At 38.9% G+C, this 22704-nt stretch overlaps 2 protein-coding genes across 2 annotated transcripts in view; one reads left to right on the top strand and one right to left on the bottom strand.

Moving 5' to 3' along the window:
- The window catches only part of LOC145462371 (trafficking protein particle complex subunit 11-like), a 38536-nt gene that overhangs the window by 3416 nt on the left and 12416 nt on the right, over nt 1-22704 (top strand). The window contains exons 4-23 of the mRNA XM_081445878.1: nt 2296-2410; nt 3547-3619; nt 3906-3932; nt 4324-4397; nt 4962-5058; nt 5388-5521; nt 6181-6241; nt 6832-6912; nt 7253-7340; nt 9073-9152; nt 9508-9586; nt 10064-10118; nt 10254-10334; nt 11411-11475; nt 12123-12184; nt 13027-13162; nt 15879-15951; nt 16040-16097; nt 17345-17479; nt 18098-18276. Coding sequence (XP_081302004.1) covers nt 2296-2410; nt 3547-3619; nt 3906-3932; nt 4324-4397; nt 4962-5058; nt 5388-5521; nt 6181-6241; nt 6832-6912; nt 7253-7340; nt 9073-9152; nt 9508-9586; nt 10064-10118; nt 10254-10334; nt 11411-11475; nt 12123-12184; nt 13027-13162; nt 15879-15951; nt 16040-16097; nt 17345-17479; nt 18098-18276 — 1753 coding nt within the window. The remainder of the gene's footprint in view (nt 1-2295; nt 2411-3546; nt 3620-3905; nt 3933-4323; nt 4398-4961; nt 5059-5387; nt 5522-6180; nt 6242-6831; nt 6913-7252; nt 7341-9072; nt 9153-9507; nt 9587-10063; nt 10119-10253; nt 10335-11410; nt 11476-12122; nt 12185-13026; nt 13163-15878; nt 15952-16039; nt 16098-17344; nt 17480-18097; nt 18277-22704) is intronic.
- LOC145462441 (adrenocorticotropic hormone receptor-like) overlaps nt 19072-22704 on the bottom strand; it is a 4487-nt gene continuing 854 nt past the window's right edge. The window contains exon 1 of the mRNA XM_081445971.1: nt 19072-22704. This exon is cut by the window's right edge and continues 854 nt beyond it. Coding sequence (XP_081302097.1) covers nt 20862-21902 — 1041 coding nt within the window. The 5' untranslated portion in view covers nt 21903-22704 and the 3' untranslated portion in view covers nt 19072-20861.

The following is a 22704-nucleotide window of genomic DNA, read 5'->3' as shown; positions in this document are numbered from 1 at the left end:
AACCTTTGGGACTCACTGCTTTCTGGGAGTTGTTACTTTTGGGGAGCAGATAACATTATATAAAGTTGGTGCGGCTGAGCTTTTTTATGGAATAAAAGACAGAAATTTGTAAAAACAGTTCTTAAAACATGGCAAGAAATTTTTCATTCCAGGTTAAGTTTATATTGCTGCCATGTGGGTAGGCCCTTGATGTCTAGATGGTGTTGTCAGTGGTCTCAGGAAAGTTAGTTAGATACCATTCATGGCACACTGCTATCATGTTAGTCTACTGTATCAATATCCCAGTGCAGTGGTCAAGTTTTCAATTTTAACTTGAAAAACATTCCTTTTAATTCGCTCTTGTTGAAAATTTACAGATTTTCTATTTGAATTTGTACAAAAGTTCCTTTTACATGTAGTGCAATCGTGGTATTTAATGAAAATTATATGGGATTTGTTTTGCTTAACACAACACAACTCAAACTGATGAAGCATACAGTGCGGCTCAGATACATCTGAACCAAAATAGACGCATAGTTCGCGTCAGCCCAATACATGTATACGTGTATGCATATACGCACATACGCATATACAGTATATGTGCGTATGCACCATTAATATGTATGAACTATCCTATTGTTTCTTCTTTTCTTAACAGGTCATTGTTGTTTTCAATGGCTTGACAGCTTGCCACAGAGCAAGGAAGAGTTTTCTTTATTTTGAATACGCGTACATACAGTATACACGTGTTTGCCTTCAGACTAGACTTAGCAAAATGTTAGCTGAAACTAACATTTTGCAATTGGGCACTTGACAGAAAATTAACTGACTGAATACTCATTAAAAGGGAGAGTATTTTGCCATTGAATCAAAAATTTACTGTTTTTGTCAAATAGAACTGGGAATACACACTTTAACAATCCCATATTCATGGAACAAACCCAACTGAAAGATAACATTTTTTCGACACAAAGTAAACATGGTCCAAGCAAGCGACTTGGAAACGCATGCTGATATGCACAACTTTTCCTTGAAGAAAATTAAAAATAACAAAATGTGAGCGCCACACCATAGAAACTTCGATAAACAATTCTTTCATCAGGGAAAGAGTATTTTAGCATTTGAATGAATGGTTTGTGTCAAATACAACCGGAGATATCATTTTTGCGACAAGGATCTGCGGAACTTTGGATAGTAAACATCTAGCAAGCAACTTGCCGACACCTGCCGAAACACAGAACTTTCCCTTGAAGAAAAAATAGCTAAATGTGAGCGACATGCCATAGAAACTTTGACAAACAATTATTTGACTAAAGAAAGTGTATTTTACCGTATGAATGAACATTTGTGTCAAATAGAAACGGAGATATTATTTTTTCAATGAGGATCCTCAGAATGCTTAATTCAGACAAATTTATAAACATTGTGCAAACGACTTGCCAACATGTGCCGAAACACAGATCTTTCCTTGTAAAAACATAGAGTTCACGTGTTAAAATAGGGAGTTCAAACGACTGTTTCAATTTTCTTCCCATTTTTGGTAGCTTAAGATCAAGCAAGTGTTAATAAATAGTTTGTCGGTAACTTTGCGTAGTGATCAAAACTTGAAGTATGATTATAGCTTGCATTTACCGGCTTGACGTTTTAACAATATGCAAATTTCCCTTTGAAGCCTTTTTCATTTCCAGAAATATAAATAAATGTCCTTTGTTTGACCAACAATGCTTCATATAAAGAAACTTATGGGGATGCATAACAAAGAGACATACATGCACATACATGCGTGCATATGTGGGTGTATTGACATTTGCGCATGTGCAAAATACGTGCTTATAATACGCATATGCATAGTTCACTTATATCTGAGCTGCACTGTAAATAACCATTTCACAACACTTTTGTAGCACACTGTAAGGGATGCCTTCCCTTGTTGTGCGTAACTTTCACTTGACCATTTATTGGAAAAATAAATATGCTATTGAACCTTGGTATAACTTTCTCTGGAGTTGGGTGGGAGTTGGTCTGCTACTTTCGAGGGGGTTGCTACTTTTGAGATTTACTAGCAGCCACAATTTTTTCACTTTACTTTACAGTTGTTGCTACTTTTGGGAGTTCATTACTTTTGGAATTTTACAGTAGCTGACATCAAAACTGCAGGGTATAAGACAGAGACAGAGGGCATCACTGACATATGAAACTACAATCAAAATTTATGCCAATCCTAGATTACACTTAATCATGTTTCAATGAACAACTGGGCCCAGATTGACAGTTTTCCTGGCTTCTTAAGTATTGTGTCTGCGATAAATATTACAGGTGATGACCTACAGGCACTAGAAAGGGCAGCAACACTTTGCAGTGCATGTGATTTGTCAGCCAAGTCTCTGTTTGTTCTTCCACACACAGACCACTTAATTGGTTATACAATCAGGTAACACCACAAACATTGATTTTTAAGATGTAACATGAACTAGCTACAGTGGTTGTACTAGTCAGAGAAATACCAGCACTAGGTTTTGACATATCAAACACAAAAGACTTTGTTAGACCACAGTTATTTCTAAACACCAGGAAGCGAGTTGAAAATACGATGCATAACAACTTGGAGGTGTTTGGAAATGTGGTCAACTCAGTCTTTCAAGTTTGCTATGTATACTCAATCGGAACTAAAGCTAAAGAGGAAATGGTAAAACAGAATCATTTAAATCCATGCTAGTTAAGATCAGATATCCAAACACTATAACAGTCATGATTTCCCTTGTTTTATGTGGGTACAGCAAGTTCTATGTACAAAAGACTAAGAACTAATATTCTCTGACTATAGTCCTAACAAGCTTGATTAGATAAGTTTATTTCACATGACTTTTTGATCGGAAAGAACAAAAAATTACTAAATTGCTAGAAATTGCTAAATTAATGTATGTTTAGAAATTATAAAAAGTATGAAAAGGTGTTTGATGTTCATGGGAACAAGAAACACAAGGCACAAGTAAGAAACATTGAGACAAGGCACAGAGGTGTTGTATGAAGCTTCGTCACAATTGCAAATAAGTAGGTAGGTAAAGTCTGCATATGAGCTGAGTGGCCCAGCAAGCTGGAGCTTATCCCGATTTCCGTAGCATGAAGTGACTAGGAGTATTTCTACTCCCCCCTGGATGGGATGCTAGTCCATCGCAGGGTTACCCCCAGCATTAAATTTGCCGGTACCCATTTATACACCTGGGTGGAGAGAGGCACTGTGAGAGTAAAGTGTCTTGCCCAAGAACACAACACAATGTCCTTGGCCAGGCCTCGAACCTGGATCGCTCACTCCGGAGACGACCGCACTAACCATCAGGCCACCACACCTCCACAATCGCAAACACTGGCTTGTAAAGTACCGAAGTAAAAGAGGGCGTTTATCCAGAAGGGACTTTTAATCAGAATCTTTTTTTTCATCTACACATAAATGGAGGGCGGGGGGAGGGGAGGTTATAGCTGAAATTTCACAGTTAGTATTGGTTTAGTTTTGGTATTTTTATTAAATAAATACAAGTGATGGTAGTGGAGCCTTTCTTTCCTCAAAAGGTTGGAAAATGCTTTCTATGATTTAGCACAGAGTTACTATCATGGAGAATGTAGAAGAGTTAAAGCTCACAAGGTGGGATATTGATCCTATAAAATTCTAACTTTTGAAGAACTTATGAAAGAACATGTCTAAAGTGTGATCAGCATCTTATTTCCCTTTAATTTTCAATGCAACAGCAAGTAGACAGGTGGCAAGAATAACAAACATCATAATTTAAGAGATGCTGTCTAGCTGGACTGTACCCAAAAACAATCAGAACAGGCTTTAACAGAATTTAATATCTAGCAGTAACCCAAAAGGTGACTATTTTGATATTTCAAGTGATATTTCTAACATTTTTTCCTCCTTTATTTTTCAGGAGTTTCTCAACAAGGGATCTCATCAGGTTAGAATATTAACTGGCCAGCATTTAAAATTACCACAGTAGGTCATTTTCAACTTATGAAGTGCTTCTCACATAGATAAGCAGGATTTAGACTGAGAGGTGTATTATAATAAAGAAGTACAGAGAAAATGTTTTCCAATTTCTTTATGAAAACAGTGAAAGAAAAAGAATGGAAAATCACTTACTTTTCATGATTATTTTAATTACCAAGTACATCATGGATTTTTCTTCTCTTGTACCATCATTAAGTTGCAGTTTGTACTGGTTCTGTTTTTCTATCAAGCTATCTTAACAGGTGTTTTGTAGTCATACCAATTACAGCAAATTAATCATCAATAAATTTATATATTCAGTAAAGATAGGAACTGAGGATTTTTCTTGTGTGTTTTAGCTGCTATTGGTACGACACCAGTTTAAGGTTGCCTTCTTCAATGAGCTTCGACAGGACCCCCATTCTGCCATAAAGTAAGTCCAGAGGCACAATAATTTTTGCACTCTTACAGACTTTTAAATAAAATAAATTATGTTGCATACCATCTAAACTCAGGATGACATCAACATAAATGTATTTATAGGTGTCAACTCTCACAGGGTGTGATTCTTATGTATGGGGGCTACAAAGTTTGACCTCATTCCAACTCATGCCAGTGTAGCATTTATTTAGAGCTTCATGAGCTCATACTTACACACTTTCAAAAAATATGTAAATGCAAACCAAGTTGAGTTAAAAAAAGTTGATGCAAATGACAGAGCATCCTTCAAAATCTCTGGTTTTTTTGATAAGGAAAAAGTGCTGGTGAGAAGGTATGACAGGAACCAGAAAATGTTCGGACATCCAAGAGCTTCTTTGAAAATCTTGGAACATCTTTGGATGCGATAAAGTCATTTTGACAGTAGAATTTAATGTCACATACTCCCAGGCAAAAAAAAAAACTGTCATGTCTTTGAGCTGGAAAAACTTGGCAGGTATACATCAAGATGACAGTCAGGTGTATGTAACGCTGAACATAAAAATTTGTTTCACTTCAGGCACTACAGGCAAGCCTACAGTCTCCTAGGAGAGCTCAAGTCAAGTGACATCAATATGCTAGAAATTAAAGTTGTTGCAGGCTTTGTCAATTATAAGGTTTGTGTTTTCAGAGTTTAAACATTTAAGTACAGTACAATGGGCATCAGTGTCATAATGATATCTGTGCTTTGATATGTAGATTGCATTGAAATTAAGACAGAATGGTTCAATGTCTGGATTTCAGATTAGTGAAAAGTTGGTTTTAAATCTCCATTTATTGTGTAATTATATACAATTTTACTCATCATTATGGTGACTCCTGTGAGCTCTCCACAATACTTGTAACATCAGTACTATTTATTTTAAAGTATAATTATTGCAATAGTACAAAGTTAAATGCCACAAGAACTAAAGAGGTCTTAATTTTTTATAATTCTCCAATGCAGATTTGTCGTCTGAGTTTCCAGGCATCAGCTCCATTAGATGCCATTTCACAATTCAGAAAACATGTTGATTTGTTCAAGGAGAAAGTTGGCTCCCCTGAATTGGCATTTGAGCACTCAGCCTGGCTCTCTAAACAGTGAGTATGTATGTCTGTCAGTAGAGATAGTGGACTTAGCTGTGGTATCTTATTTCTTGTTACAATATCAACACAAATTTTAGAAATAATTTTGAATGAAAGCCAAAGTACAACTATAAGAAATGTTGGTTATACATGTAAGGAGAATTTGTACCAACAGGGGAATCCTGATTTCTTGAACAATTAATTTCTGAAACCTCCAATACCTGGAACCAAAAGTCATTTTCCTTGGATTTGTTTCACTGTAATTTTGCCCCAATATCTCAAACTTCCGATCTCTCAAACCAGTTGCCTTGTTTGGAGGTTTGAGAAAACAAGACTCCACTGTATCTTAAAGTTCAGCAGAGTTGAAAGGTTAAGACATTAATGTGAATTGCATGCTGCCATTGAATTTAAGTGTCCAGAAAAGGTTAAGCTGTTCATGCATTTCATTTACTGATACTTGATGAATTAATGAAAGGACTGACTGACTGACTGACTGACTGGCTAACTGACTGACTGACAGATGGACAGACGGATGAACAGACAGATGGATGGATGGACGGACGGACGATGATTAATTGATGATTAATTGGTTGATCTATCAATATCAATTCATTGATTGATTAGTTGGTTGACTGATTGTATAAGACCATGAATGGCTTTAAATTGTTTGCCAGGTTCAGTTTATTTGGAGAGCTGTTTGATGAAGCCATCAGGAATGGACTGACAGCGTTGCAGGTAACAACATGTATATGGTCTTAGCGTGTTGGATTTGTGATCAAAATACATGTATCTCAATTTGAGCCCCGACCAAGGTCTTGGTTCAGCAAGAGTACGTCTTTTGGACCTAGTGCAAGAGCTGTGCAGGGAGAATATTGACCAAGGCTCAATCTTCTCCCAGCAGGGTCCTGAGTATGGTTGGTTAATTGAAAATTTATCTACATGATTTTATGATGGATATTATCTTGTACATGTACAGGAAATTTCTGGTAAAAAGGTCTTTGGATGCTTCTGGCTCTAACTTGCCGAACCTTTGTTCTATAACACTTACTCTTCCTGTTCATTTTAAGTGATCATGGAATACATGTAGAATGCTTATCTCTGGAAAACTTTCACAGCTGATCTCATCTAACATCTAAAATGCAGTGGGTTAAGGGTGAGGGGTTATCCTGAAATGCACTGCAGTTAGGCCGACTAATACTCAGGATGGCATGTTTATGGCTAGCTTTTAATAATTGTAATGGGATACCTCAACTCTGTTTTTGAGCTACAGCATCTAAACAGAGACAGCAGCATTTCCTCAAAGCTAATCTGGTATTTCATCACAGACTCAGCACCCAGGGTTCTACTACCAACAAGCTGCCAATAATGCTATTGTGAGGAGACAGCTATGCCAGGGTTTGTGCCATGTAAGTAGTGTCAGATTAATTTAAGTCCTGTGATTTGAACCAGTTAATCAGAACATGGTTTCTACAGCTTTATATCTCAAAAAAGGAAGTATGTACTGTTTATACTGTATTTTATTTATGGTACTCCTCTTTTTACTTGATTAATAACAAACTCTCCGTAACTTTTAGTTAGAATTACATTTTCAAGTGAAAGTTCAAAACCAAACTTCTCACACTCGAATTGCATAAAGCGTATAGTAAAGTATGAATGAAAGAGGTATCTACAGTATCTACTGTAGTTGGTATGTTGTACAAGCCAGTTTGAATCATTGCAGGTTTGTTTTTTGTCTATAATCTTCAGACTACCACTCCACTGTCCATGAATCCTCTGGAAAATGCTGGAAACTTAGACTTTTTTGGTCAGAGACCATGGAGGCAAGGTTTTCAAGGTAACAGAAAAAATTGAACAGCACTAGCAAGCCAGGCAGCAGAGCTCTGAGCATGGACAAGATCTATTAAGCTTCACCCCCAACTTGTTTCTGAAAACTAACACTTACTAGTAAGAATGTACTGTCTTTGGGGACACTTGACATCTCTGTTTAGTTGCAGAGAGTTTCTTTGGAAGGGGAATTGTCCCAAAGAGCTCAAAAACCTATTCAAGTTGATGAAAGTGACCACTTTGTCTTGAATTAATCTCAAATTTAACAAAAATGCATGTGATTGGTTTTTTTTCAGACAACTTAAGGTGGCCGAACATAGTTTTTGCGCGTGCTTTCGCGGATGCAATTCAGCACGCGCACAAGGATTGCAAAAAACAAACATGCCGTCAATAGAGCGATCATTTTATTTACTCAACACCTGCAGTATCTGTGCTATTTTTCTCTATAATTGAACGCAACGTATTGATGGCTTTAGTCTTTTATTACAAAGATATGTTAGAAAAGGTAACGATGTAAACAACCCAGCAATTCTCAACTTTTTCTTTCTTACTGAAAGAACCCAGTTAAATGCAGCGCATGCATAGTAAGTCAAAAAATTGCGATTGAATGAAAATTGTTCTCTCGGAAATACGCCTATTTCTCGAGAACCACTCATTAGAATTTCAAGAAATTTGGCATGAAAATACTTCAAGAAATAAGTAACTGGAGTATTGAAAATAACTGAACTTTAAAAAAGGAAATTCCAGATATTCCAGTGAACCTTCAACAAGGGATAATTAAAGATCTCTCTGTTAAATTACTAGCAAAATGGTGTTAACTTGTGAGAATCGTTACAAACTTGTTGCATGCAAATTATAAAGAAAATCTAATGACTAGATTTTCTGCAAATAAACAAAACCGATTTTAAAGGCCTGTTTATATTTATTCATGTTGCCATGGCAACGGCACATACGTCAGCTTAATCATCAAAAAACCAAAGTTTGTGTTGTTAACTAGCTTGTGGCCATTTTTGACGACCGAGAGATCAAGGGTTTTAGAGAGAAGGTGAATGAAACACAGGTATCAAAAACTGTGTTCAGCCACCTTAATCCTCTTTATAGATAATTCTCTCATAAATATAAATTGTTTTTCAAGGCAATTGCTTGGAGTTTGTCAGTGTTCCTGGAGAGGGAAGTGCCATAATGATTGTATTCCACATGTTCAGCTTACCCATTCCATACTTGAGATTGACATGTTAAAACCCTCAGCACCACAAGTTGGGTTGGCATTTCCCTTTCCACCATGTTCATGTGTTGGATAAATTTTTTCTTCAGGTAGGGAGCTGCCATATGCCCCCCCCCCCCCCACCACTGCCCGTAACTGTATAAGGTAAAGTGTACATCATGCCAGTGGCCTATACAGCTAGGGCTTGTCCTGATTTCTATAGGATTAAGCGACTAGAAGTATTTCTACTCCCCCCTGGATGGGATGCTAGGCCATCGCAGGGTCACTCCCCAGGATAAATTCACCAGCAACCTTTCATACACCTGTGAGAAGAGAGACACTGTGAGAGCTATGAGGGAGAAGTGTCTTGCCCAAAAGAACAACGTTATGACCCTGGCTAGAGCTCAAACTCAGAGCACTTGATCTAGAGTCCAGCTTGTTCACCATTAGGCCTCCATGCTTTTGCACCCATAACTGTATAGTACATAATTTGTTTTCCTTCTCAGGACTAATGAACTTTTCTGACCTATATTTGTAGGAGCAGAGCCTCCAGATGCTGCAATAGAGCATGCTGGAATCATTGCATTGCAGGCTCAGGAAATACAGGTGGACCATTCAGTAAGTGCTCATTACATCATAACAAGATATAATCTAGAAAATTAGGGAAGGGAAACGTCATGGGGTTGTTTCTTATTCAGTGGCAGACAAATGCAGTGGGATGATGTGCCTAGCTGTAGAAGTTAAAAGTTTCTTATCACTTGAAGTTAGAGAGTTTCTGAGAACAACTGTCTTATATGAAATGAAATGGGAAAAAATCAGTGTGTAGTGAAAACCTTACAGCAAATTCAGCTGTGAGTTTGTCATTTGATGGCTAGTTTTGTACAGGTAACTTTTGATACATGTAAACTACCAGTGACTTGGCTTAAATAACACACATACATGTGTTTGTTTGTTTCTTGCTTGGTTTTTGCAGTGGATCATCATTCCTCTTCTCAGCAGTGCAGTGGCTCAGTTTAAAAAGTACAAGTCACCCAGAATGAAAAGATATTTGAGTGAGCAATACTGTTGTAACCTTTGTCTGTACATGTACAAAAACGGTAGATAATCTCTCTTTCTGTATATTACTGTTTAATGTCACTGCTGCTTGAGTTCTTGTTGATAAATTGAGTTCAGAAACCTGTGTAGGCATGGGCTAACAGTGATCAAATTACTTACTAGTGATGAATTTTAGTTCATCAGCAGCTTTAGCAAGGTCTCACATGACTGGCTTGATACCCGTTAAGAGAACAACAGAAACAATGCCCCTAGCCCCAAAACAATAACAGCCTGCTATACTATGACGACAAATAGAATTACAAGCTTATGAGAACTGCTTATGAATTTTATTCCATTGGCCTGTGACATCTTGGAACAAACTGGCAAAGTTGTTGTGGCTTCTCCCCATAAACATAGGCTTACTAGTTTAAACTGGTTTGTGAATCCACAAGTACCTGTAACAGTTTCTTTACTGTTCATTTTAAATGTTTTAGTGGTACAGATGGGTGAGGAATATTATCATGCTAGAGACTACAGCAAGGCTTTAATGTGAGTGTAGTAATATTTTACAAAGTTTGATGTGTATCATTTCTAAACGTGTTTTCACAATATTGTGTTGTTTCAGAAGACAGATGCTGCTTAGAGAAAACTTCATAACACTCTTTCACTCTGTTTGTTTTTCAGGTTGTTGTGTAGAGTCACTTGGGATTACCGCAGAGAAAAATGGTGGTCACTTCTGACCTCAGTGCTAATCACGTCATTGAGGTACTGAGTAGTTGTTAGTTATTTTTCATTGAACAGTAGAAGATTACAATAAAAACACAATTAGAAGCAAACTACCAGAATGGACCAAGAATCTATCCGATCAAAGCGTGCGTCACTACGGCCACCTTCCTTGTGCCAAGGCTCCTTCCGGCTAAAAGGTTTTATAATACCGTCGCTTGCATCTAAGCGTGAACACGTGACGCCGAAACGTACTCTAATTGGGTGTCAAACGTGGCTTGATTGGTCATCAAACATTCGAAGTTTAGCAGATCGTGGTGCGAACTTTCCCGCTTAAAGTTCAGCACACGAAATGGCAGAAAGATTGGACATTGAAGACTTCTCCAGAGAAATTGACCCTGACCTGTGTCAATATGCATACGCCTTTCGCGAAAGTGGTTTTACTTCTAGTGTAACCATGAAATATTGGTTTTCGCCCGTATGATGAACATTTTGAGCGCGAAAGTTCGCGTTGTACGGTCTGCTAAACTTCAAATGTTTGATGACCAATCATGCCACGTTTGACACCCAATAAGAGCATGTTTCGGCGCCACGTGTTCATGCTTAGTTACAAGCAACGGTAATAATTATTCTTGTCAATTGAGCTCATTTGTATAATTAACTAAATAACTTAACATCTTGAAGATGGCACATAAAACTGATTATATCTATATTGAAATTGAAGCTCGAGCTGGAAAGCTAAATTAACCAGTTGGCTTTCTTGTTAGCTCCTCGCACAATTGAAGTTCTAGGGAGCATGTAAATAAGAAGAAAACAAAGAAAGGGAAATTAACATTACAACATGTAATATGTAGCCATGTTTAGTGTAAAGGAAAATTACTTCCTTTCTTCTTTTGGCAGTAGATAATGTTATAGTTACTTCGAAAATGCAAATACAGTTGAGCCTGGGATGTGAATGGGCGAGACCTGAACCTGATCATACTGGTGAACCGTTTAATAGACACATCACTCTGATCACTAGAGATATAGCCAAGTCTTATACTTTCCTGAGGGTGTTATGTGTCTGTATCATGTTTTAAATTTTTCAAGACATCAATGTTCAATGATTTTCATTTCAGGTGTGCTTATCTTGTCGGAAATGTGCAAGAGTACATCACTCTTTCGCTTGAATTGATGGGAAGATGTATCTTTTCAAAGATGCCAGTTGTTGAAAAGAGTCATTACTTAACATCATTCTAATCTCGCATTACAAAAAGAGTACTTACGTTGTATAACAGATGTAATCGTGCTCAAGCTTACGCGGATGCAACAGGTCAAGCTGCAAAACATTGCTTGGCTTATGGGCTTGTGAAGTTTAATCCATTCTACTCGGAAATTCTTTTGGGTTTCGCTTTAAACTCCCAACCCCACTTCCATAAAAAAAAATTCTATGACATTATCCCACTCCAGTTTACAATGGTGTTACATTAGGTGGGTATGGACATTTTGTAAGTAATTGTATCGTATCGAGGTATTTGTATTGTTCTTAGTAGCGTAAGTATCGTTTTGTTGGTAATATCGTACTGTAAGTAGTTTCGTATTTCTTTAAGTCTAAAAAAATATAAAAAAAGGTAGGTACGTGTATGGACATTTTCTGGAACAGTACAGCGTTATTCTCTGCTGCTGCTGTTGTGGAAAAGTGAAACTAAACCTGTTGACCCTGATTTATAGTTGCTTGGTTTCAGTTGACGCCACTAAACTGTAACAGGATTTTAACCCCCTCGCCAAAGTAAACAGGTCTGAAAGATATTTATCATTAAATAAATATTCCTTGATTCTAAAACAAATCAGATGTTGAAAATTCACCTGAGGAAAAAACAAGATGTCAGACAAACCTCATCCAAGTTATGTCGGTAAGAATGTGGCCTTATACAGAGTTGAGAGAGGGATAATCCAAGAGGTCCTGAAGGTCATCACTCGGGCTTCAGCGCTGGTAACAGGGCAGTCACTCCAGTTCAAAGTAAACCTTGCGTGCCTCTGTTCTCACTTGCTAGAATTTACGAACACTCTTTGTTATGGGCTCCTCAAGACGTTATGCGTCGGTTCAGTAATAGATCACAGAAGACGTTAAAATGTGGTAAGAACATCAGTGACACACTGCCACTTTTTGGTCACACCACATTTTAACGTTATCTGCGATCTATTACTGAACAGACGCACGGCAACATGGAATATATTTGTTAACCTGACAGCAAGCTCTTTTAAGTGGAAGAGCTGAGAGAGCTTTCTCGCAGGGTACTCAAAATGGGGAGGGGCCATATAGCACATGATTTTGCCACATTTCATTTAGATTCAGGGATGGCGGAGATTATTTTGAATTGGGGGGGGGGGGGGGAGGGATTACAAGCGAGCACCACAGGCGCTAACTTGTAGGGGGTCTGGAGATATTTGTAAAATTATTGTTTTGTGTATTTTTCGCTTGAAATTGGGGCGGGGGGGGGGGGAACTTTACGACCCCCAGGCTATGCCGCCCGTGATATTATGGTAAAATATCCTTTAGGACGATGAAGGCCAAAACATGTTATACATGATCTTACATGTACAAGCTTTATGAACACCCAAGTTTGTAGTGTGACTGTGGCGTGGTCACATGACCCCCTACTTTCGTGTCCCAGTCAACAAACAAACACAAACGTCTAGAGTAAACTGAAATGAAGAACATTCGTGTTGTTTGCCATTTCCTCGTAAATGATAGAATGAATGCCCTGAGCCCGAGCCAGGATGTGACTTTGAAGCAGTAGAAGAGGCAAAGGAATTGTGGAAAACACTGAAGGCGTCGCCACAGACACCCCAGGTGTTTACCATACAGATGGAACAAATAGCACCATTTGGTGAGAATGATGGTTTATTTGCCACTTAGGGTGGTTTTCAGTGTAGTAAAACCAAACCCAAACCAATAACTTACCAATTAGACTACTCAGCCAATCTTAAACCGTAGTAAAACCAAAACCAAGACCAAAGTAATTGCCTGATTACTTTCAACTCTCAGTTGAAGCTAATAGACCAGTTTCGATAAATTAAACTTCAGCCTAAAACAATAGACCTCAGCACGAGGCTCCGGGGAATAACTGCAGAGTTTGTGGGATTTATTCCTCGGAGCCTCGTGCTGAGGTCTATTGTTTTAGGCTGAATTTTGAAATTGGTCTAACTGCTCTAAAATGTGTTTCATAATTAGTCATTTATGACTGTTATATATGCTGTTTGCTCAAAACTGTTGTAGACACAAGCTGAAGTTGACAAAAAGCCACCACAATGACCGTGTGCTTACAAATTCACCACATTTATCCATGGTAGATGCACGCACTCAGTAGACCATAGAAAGGACGTTATTAAGGTTACCGTATACCTTCAGGGGTGTCTCACGTCCAAGCGATGTAGCGCGTTCGGTTTAAGCTGTAGATACCTAAACCCCTATATCAAATTAAAGCTTATAGAGCTGGCTATCAAACCATACCAGAAATTTTGAAATAAAATGAAGTGCCGATTTTTTCACGGCCACTAAATGCGAGCGTCCTAATCACCTTTTGGAAGCTACAAGTCAAAGCGAATTTTGTTTTTCGCCAATTTATTTTTTCCCCCGGTTTCAGGACAAAAAGCGCTAAAAAAGCGTGTCTGCGTTTTGCCACATTCAATTGCAGTAAAAAGTTACAGAACATTTTCAAAATAGGACTTAAAAAATGTGAAGTGATCGTACAAAAATTGCTCTCGGAGAAAAAATATTTCGAAATAAACAATTCGCAGACATGTTTTTGTTTTTTATATGTTAATCTAGCTAGTGTCCAAATTTGAGGGCAATCAAACAAATCCCCTTTGAGTTGTAACTCTTTAGAGTGTCTGCTTCAAGCGAAAAAATTTATTCGAGAAAACAGCGCTAAGAAAAATCTCTTGCTTCGCAAACAAACTCCGCCCACAAACGCCTTCAACTGGGTTCTCAGATCACTGAGCCAATCAGCGCTTGGAAAATTTACTACCATTAACTCGCGGTGAAATTTACGCGTGAATCTCGAAAAAACCCTTGAGTTTCGCAATGCGCTCAAGGCGGAGAGATAATTTTTCTGTAGCTCGGTTTTTCTTGAAGCTGGTCTGGCAAAATGGGGAAGACGAAAAAGGATACGAACGCTAGAGTGGCTGGGCGACGAGAACAAACTGAACAAAAGAAAGCGCGGCGGAGCAAATGTGCATGGATAATATTCCAATGGATCTCAATGAGTTGGGCGATTCATCGGTATCGGACTCAACAAAAGAGTCAATGTACACGTCGCTGTTATAGCTGTCGAGTTCCCAAACCTTTACAGAATCTTTCTCTACTCTTGACTCGATCTTTTTGTCTGCTTGATACGATAGCTATAGCTTCATCCGCGAGGCCAACTTTCGCGTCTTCACTCATTGATGTGTTTTCATTCGTTCTTCGCTTTTTCGAACTGGTAAACAGAGTTTTCCGTGGTCCATGTTTACTTATAACTTAATAGAATTACATCTAATACGAAAAATGCTTAGATCTGAGTAGCCAGCCAATTCGTGGTATCCATATATTCCCGCGAAAGTAGTCTCGGTTGATTGCGTACACGTTATAGGGCTGTCAATCAAGAGGGAACTTTTACTTCCGGCCGTAACGTAAAACCTCCATTTCTCCGCCAATATTGAGTTTTTTTCAATTTTGTTTTCCGAAATTAGAGATTACTCTTCGACCATTACTTTGAACCAAAAATCCAAATTTGAAGAAAATTGCCGATCTGAAGGTATACTGTAACCTTAAGTTTTGACAACCCTGGAGGGACCTTGAGCGAAGCGATTTGTTTTACATGGTGTTTGAAAAGAGTAATTCCATATTGCGCAAAGGTTAACTCACGTCAATCATCACTCACTGGGAAATTCACAGGTCTGCTCATAGAGCACTTTGATTAGACTGCGAGCAGTCCAACCTCGTTCCCAGGGTCTCTGATCTTCACGCCCCCTGGAGCGAGAAGATGAGAGACCCTGGGAACGAGGTTGCGGGTAGTCTCTGTTTTGCTCGAGAATCCGTGGGGAAGAACTCAGACAAGAACACAACAGAAATACAACGCTCGCATGCTCACTTGTTTTGCGTTCTTCCCTAGGATTTTCGAGCAAAAGAGAGACTGCGCGCAGTCTATGTCTAATAGTGTAAATCAAGTGGTTGATTTGTACAATTTTTTTCAATTAAATGGACATCGTGTCCCTGTCAATCGTCAACGTTTGCTTTGTTCAGCTGTCGAGCAAAGAGAGAGTAGGAGTTTCCTTAGTTATTGCAACAAGTGCACCAATCAAACTCCAAGGGAAAGCCAGTCTAATCGCGTGGGTTAGATCACTTCTGGCTGCTTGGAACTGAATAGCGTAGCAAAAAGGCGTACCCTGGGTAAATTGCGTGGCCTAACTTTGAACAAATTACAAATCAAGCACAAACTAAACCAAACATGTAATGTGATTTCTTCAAAATGGACCGTATACACGTTGTTCTTTCATTTATTTATTGAGCTTTTCGCTTGCTGTTTGTCTATTATGTTAATAACCGTCCTTTTCTCTCTACAGTTGAATGCAAGGCTGTATTTGATTCGTCAACAATCTCGGCAGATTCGACTATCCTCCTTCAAATTTACTTGAGGTTTGTCCTGATTTTAGTTTTCAACACCAGATAGTCTAGTGCTTCGTCAAGAAACGAAGGTAATAACTTTGTTTTTTTCTTGTTTCAGGGTAACGTGTCCTTTCCCAATCCGTTTTTCTAAAATTGCTGTTTTCTTCAGCAATCAGGTTCGTTAAACGCAATTCTTTATCATAAGATAATTGTTATTAATGATCCTCTTTCGAGGCCTGGTCTGAGCTTCCACTAACGATACTACATTTAGGAAATAACACACTGGCTGTGGGTAAAATTTGGGTGGCAGGGAAGGACGACTGGGGAGTATATACGGATAAATGTTTTTCTAAAAGTAGCGGAATAGTCCTGTTCAGTATCTATACACGACATTCTGAATTGTAGTGTGAAAGCTTGCCCCCATTTTTTTTTTTTTTTTGGGGGGGGGGGGGGGAAGACAGATTATTAGCCTTATTCATGGTGAACATTTCTATAGATCTAAATGATTTTGTTTATTCGCTCGAAGATGGTCCTAAAGCGTAGTATCAGGGGTTCAGATGTGTAGAGCAAGGGTCCCAGTCATGGGAGGGTGGGAGGGTAAAAGAAAAATCAGTGGCGAATGATCGGCACAAACAAGAAGACTGAATACAACGAGGAGCGTGTGCTTGACTAGAGGTCCGGGGCATGAGGTGGACACGTGAGAGACATGGCTGGAACCATTGATACACTGTCTTTTACAGATGTAGATAACAGTGGCTTTACTTAGGAAATGAAAGGTTTGTTGTGATATCAAAAGGGAGTGATTGTTTTCAACTGGGAATCCCTGATGGACTTTGAGATCAGGAATTGGTGGCATGTTACCTATGTTACTGGGATTTACTTATGAGCGTGACAGGAGGTTCATAGTGTTACATGTCTCTGAAATAAAGTGTTACAATGCAGAATTTGTGTGCCTGTCTTTGAGATATTGTCTCTCAGGTCTCATTAACATCAGTTTATGGATGCCATAAACTTAAACTTAGTATAAATCTACTAGTGTTCTATCACGAATGCCGTTCGCTGATTGGCTACGCTACTCACTATCTATTCTGCTGTAGATAGTGAGTAGCGTAGCAGTGTGCGTTTGTTAACAAAATGACGACCGCTTCTTGGCGTTTTCGAGGTGTCTGTGAGGAGAATTTTGATAAAGGTTTGAACGACTAGTAGATTTATACTAAAACAATTAGATTATTCGCTCTCGATTTCTATGCGTGATAGTTGACTCGGGCTTTGCCCTCGTCAACTATCACGCGATAGGAATCGAGAGTGAATAATCTAATTGTTAAATAGTATGCAGGCAGCATAAAATTCGTTCCAGAGGCTACTGGCCTACAACAGTTGAATTTTGGCCATCTTGTGACTTGTCTTGTTTTCTTTTTCGTAGTTTTATAACCAGCAGTGCGTAGTGGAGACGGGATTGACTCAAGGAGAGGGTGGATTGTATCTTTTACCAGCTAAGACCAAAGTCATTCCATTCCAGCTTGTTCCACAGCCAGAGGATGTGGGAAAACAGCTTCAGGTACAACAATCTGTCATGTAAACTAACTCAAAGCTTCTCAGGAGCCTTAAGTTTTTCTTTGTTTCCCTGTTGATGTGTGAGGCATTCATCGTGCACATTACAGCTACAGAGTGTTTTCACCGGAGGTCGCGAGTTCGAGTCCCGCTCTGACAACTAAGTTGGAGTTGTTTCTTGGTAGCCCCAGTTCAACTCCTCGGTCATGCTTGTAAATGGCCAACTGGTCTGCCTCCTGTCAGTTGGGACTCTTACGCCTGTTATCTTTATTTGAAACAGTTGTTTCTTTCAGTTTAAGTGGCATGCCTGTATGGGAACTAGCTAGGCGTAGCTAAGTGCATGGACCACTAAAAACAACATTTGAGCGTTTAATCTTTTTCTTACGTAAACAGTTTCTTTTGTTCCAATAAATTTGCATGGCTGCTTGCCACCTGAGGGAAAATGCGCTATGCGTTCAGTCAGTCTGGTGTTTTTTTGGCATCTTGAGATTCAGAATGGTAGCTAAAACTGCCAGGAAGTTTTGACTCTAAAACTGGTGTTATACTGAATGGTTTTTGCTAATCACAACTACATGTGATTCACACGGCGTTTCTGAAAGGTTCATGTTTGTTGTGTTGTTCCCAGGTCACCTCTGTCGCTCTGGAGCTGGGCTCCCGTGGGTCTCGATGTGCTGTGCTTGTGTGGAGTGGTTGGGGAGGGGAGGCTGCGGCTACTAACAACTCCTTTGTGTCTTACGGCTTAAAGTCCGCAAGCAAAGAAGATCAGATCGATTGGGATGATTTAAAAGCTGTATCGAAAATCAAGTTAGTGTAAATGTTGTTCATAGTGTATAGTGCGCTACAAACAGCCTCTCGGTAGGCTTTAGTAAGCCATGCAGGTCGACGAGTGTGGAATTGTTTTTTTGGGTGGGGAGGGGGGTGGTGGGGAAGGGCGTGATTGAACTGGCGCCAAGTGAACTTGGAACATGTGCGCTCTCTTAGTATTATCCCAGCATTGTGTACATTGACTTCGATAAACATAATTAGTATTATAGCCTGACTGAAGCACACACAACTTCAGATATTTGCGCTCGATCCCGTCAAATGTTTACAATAATAAAACAGAGCCTACAGCAGACTGAGGACAAATACAAATAGCAAGGGGTTTGTTGTGAGGCTCTGTTTTGCTGCTGCGAAACGACTCTTCCGCTTTGAAACGTCACAACCGCCTCAGTGATAAGAAGAAAGTTAGGGTTAAGGCGACGGATGGTATAAAGAGTCCAACACGAGTGTCAAGGCCAATGGCGTGGCGTTATTATATTTGCTGTTGTACTGTTTAAGGTTACCGTGTACCTTCAGAATGAAAAATTTTCAATTTTGGTTTGTCTCCATGAATATACCTTGAGTTACAAGCTTTCAGACAAGGAAAGAAAATTCAAAAGAGCAAATATGCAGTAAACTGTCCTTGAATGAGTTTGAGGGCTGTGTTCGTTTTCTCAGTGTTATTTTATTTAAATCTTTTTTGCTGGTTTTTTTAAAACTCTGTTTTTGCTGGATGGGGACACTTAGAAGAGTTAAAACTCAAAGGTCTTTTCTCCGATTTCAGTCAAATTTGGTCAGTTGAAAAATAGACCAACTAAAGCGAGTTGGGGAATTTGACAATTCTGAAAATTATGTTGTTGCGAGTTATGAAAATGTTCTGTAGCTTTTGAATGCAATCAAACAAAGGAAAACTCCAACACGTTTTTTTAAGCGTTTGGGTGCCTGATCGCGAGAGAAAAAACTTAAATTTCCAAAATATAAAAATCGTGTTGAGGTGGAACTTTAAAAAAAAAAGGATGTATGGCTTCGAGTTTAGACCTCGGGGAAAACTTCGATGAGTCATTTTCGGGAAAACCTAATAAATATTCTGAATAACGAGATCTATAAGCTTTAATCTGGTGCAGGGGTTAGGGTATCTGCGATGTAATCGCGAAGCGCTACATCCGTTGGACTGGAGACACCCCTGAAGGGACACGGTAGCCTTAAGTGTAGTGTTGTCTTTTTGACCGATCACTAGCTCTAGATCGAAAACGTGCGCACTTTAAACCGAGAGGATGTGGAAAATGAATTCTATATTGGCTTATGAAACAACACCAGCCCCTGCGGTAAAACTATAACTGATGTAGGGTTTTGCTCTTCCAGAAGGCAAGCCATGCATCCCTGACTAACCCAGCTGCTAATTAATGCCTGTTTGAACGTGCTTTATCTAAGCGATCAGGTTTGAGAGATTGTCATCTGTTGATTTTTTCTGCTCAGTGACGCGCCTTGGGTAAAAACATTGTTAACTCTACATAATGTGAGGTGACTGTAATTGCGTGCTATATGCAATCTACACAGTAATCTTTGGAGCAGGCTACAAACAGGTGTTCCTCGATTTCTTGTTTGTTCTGTAATTTCAAACAATTATTCAGCTTTGAGAAACCGTCCCCAGTTTTTAGGCTCAATTTTCAGGGCTGCTACAGGTCATTTAATTGTCAGGGGAGAAAATATTCTCCAAGGTCAGAGAGTTTCATTTTGATTCAGGGAAAATTGACATTTTGAAAAAGAAGTCGGGTAAAACTTGATGAAAATGATAACACGGCTGATTTAATACCCATCAAGGCTGGAAGAAACATTTCGGGTCACTTGTGATCCCAACGATGTTTTCCCTTAAAGGCAAAAGCTATTAAAAACTAATTAGTCTAAACCTAATTGGAAGAAAGGACGGCTGTAACGGAGAGGATGGAGGTCACTACTATATCTGACATTTCGTATATATTGGGTCAGAAAAAATTATTTTTATCAGGGAAAAGTCAGGGAATAGTTGGGGAATTTTGAAAAGTGATGTCTGTGGCAACCATGATTTAATTTAGATCATTAGGTCATACCTATTTAAAAGTCAGTTTTTTAAACATAAAATCTACTTAGGGATATTTACATGAAATATACCTATTTACCGCGGTTCGGTTTCCTTTGGCGCTTTGTTTTGATGGAATTAAAACTTCCATTCATGTTATAGTGTACTATAGTTGTACTGTTGACTTCAGTCGATAAGTCCATAGGTTTCCTTTGAGACTTTGGAACAAGATTTGACATGAAATTGTCCTTATATCCTCAAGTGATTACAAATCCATGTGACTGATTATTCATCCTCAAATAAAATAATTTGTCTGCTATTTTAACCTCAAGTGAAAACTTAACTTGAATGAAAAATAGAATAGCGCGCTAATGCGATTAGAATCGGATTCAGATTTAAGTAAAGCCCTATCACAGGAGGAAAAAACTTTGTTTCGAAAGGAAATACAAGCTAGATTACATAAAACATTAGTTAAGTAATGATTACATTGTATAAAGATAGAGCTCAGTACGTGATCAGCGTCAATAGCTTATCACACCTTAGTTAAGTACAGTTGGCTATCTGCAGTTTCCTGTTCAAACGCCACTTTTGGATGACTGGGGTGGGTTCGTAATGTTCTTAATTGTCTCCTCCTCGGCGTCAAAGCATTTCTTATATCAGTAGCTGGTGTCTTCCCTGTTGTTTGCGTTCTTAAAGAACACATACCCAACGCATTTCGAAATTCGGGAATTCGTAATACATACACAATTGGATTTATGAAAGAGTTCGAAAAATTTACCAGGTTCACAACCAGATTATTTCTCAAAGATATCGAGAAGCCATGAACGTCCAAAATGCTTGTAATAATTAAAGGTAGCCATGATAGCAGAGCCAGTCCAGATGCGATCAGCAAGGTTTTTGTTAAACGTTTGTTGTGCAAGGCTCTGTTTGGCTGTTGTGAAGCGACCCTTCCATGTTGAAACTTTGTCCAAATGCTGAAGTTGAAAGCGCAAATGATGAACGTTAGAATCAGAGCGTAAGGCGTCCAGGCGAACACAGCATGTTTGTATGAAGTGAAATGACTCAGTGCTATGACTACTGACGATATAACGACAGCTAGTGTCCATACCGCAACAAGAACGATGCGATATGCGCGCGTTGTCACTATTTGACTCTTCAAGGGCCAATAAATAGCGTAAAATCTTTCTCCAGATATCGCGGCCGCAGAAATTAGAGAGGCTTGTGCAAAAACGGTATCAGTGACGGTGTGAGCCATGAAGAAGGACTTATTCGACAGCGCTTTTTCGACTCTCCAAAGGTCATAGGAATATCCGATGAACAAAACGTAGATAGGTACAGACAGTATTCCCAGCATGAGATCAGCAAACGCCATACTTATGACTAGAAATAAACTTTTCTTGCGTAGTTTCTTGTTAACTACGAACAGGACAACGATGAACAAGTTTCCTACGACAATAAAGACCGATGCCAAAATATAAGCGCTGCACAATACGATCCCCTCTACCTTGGAAAGAACGACTGCACCAGTTGCATTGCTCTCTGTTGATGTGCTGTTCATTTTCGGCTTTTCCATAAAGATGAAAACGTTTTCACTTTGATTTTACGCTGATGAGGACGTCTGCTTACTGCAACGTAAAACAAAATTCTTCAATGGCTAAACGTGACTGATGAAGAATTGGCATGTCACAGCAGATTTTGTATTTTCTCTTTTTCCGTGTCAAGGCTTATAATCATTGACGATACACAGTCGACTCCTATACCTGCTATACCAATTACGTTTAGTTCTGTCTTGCGTAGGGAATAACGCACATGTTTTAAACCATTTCAATAACAACATTCTCGAAAGTCATTGGTTCTTTGCACGTGCTATTTTTGCTAAATATGACGTACAAGTAGATAAGGTGCTTAATAACAAAGAATTCAGTCACGAGAGATCTAATAACAACGTTTCCGGTAACAAAATTCGCGTGCCTTGCATATGAATGGCTTCCTTCTGATGAATGAATATTGCCGGCTTCTTTACATTCCAAAAACGTTCTAAGAAAACCGCTTTTTTTTTCCAGCGAACTTTATATCATCATAGAGGTGATTAATTTTTAACAGGCTTTTCTTTGTCTAAATTTCTTCCTCAAATTTGTTTTATGTCCAAACTTCGAGTCCTCGAATTCTTAAATCGTGTAGTCATGCAATAAAAATATGCAGAGTTGCTACAGGTCAAGAAATGGTCAGGGAAAAAAATTCTTCAAGGTCAGGGAAAAGTCAGGGAGTTTTGTTTTGAGACATGGGAAATTTACATTTTCACGAAAAGTCAGGGCTGATTGAAATTATAACACGGCTGATTTAAAACCATTGAAGGCTGGAAGAAACATTTCAGG

The sequence above is a fragment of the Orbicella franksi genome, chromosome 12, assembly GCF_964199315.1.
Source record: "Orbicella franksi chromosome 12, jaOrbFran1.1, whole genome shotgun sequence".
NCBI classification, from domain to species: domain Eukaryota; kingdom Metazoa; phylum Cnidaria; class Anthozoa; order Scleractinia; family Merulinidae; genus Orbicella; species Orbicella franksi.
Note: the sequence above shows the minus strand (reverse complement) of the source record. Positions and strands in the feature narration are given on the sequence as shown.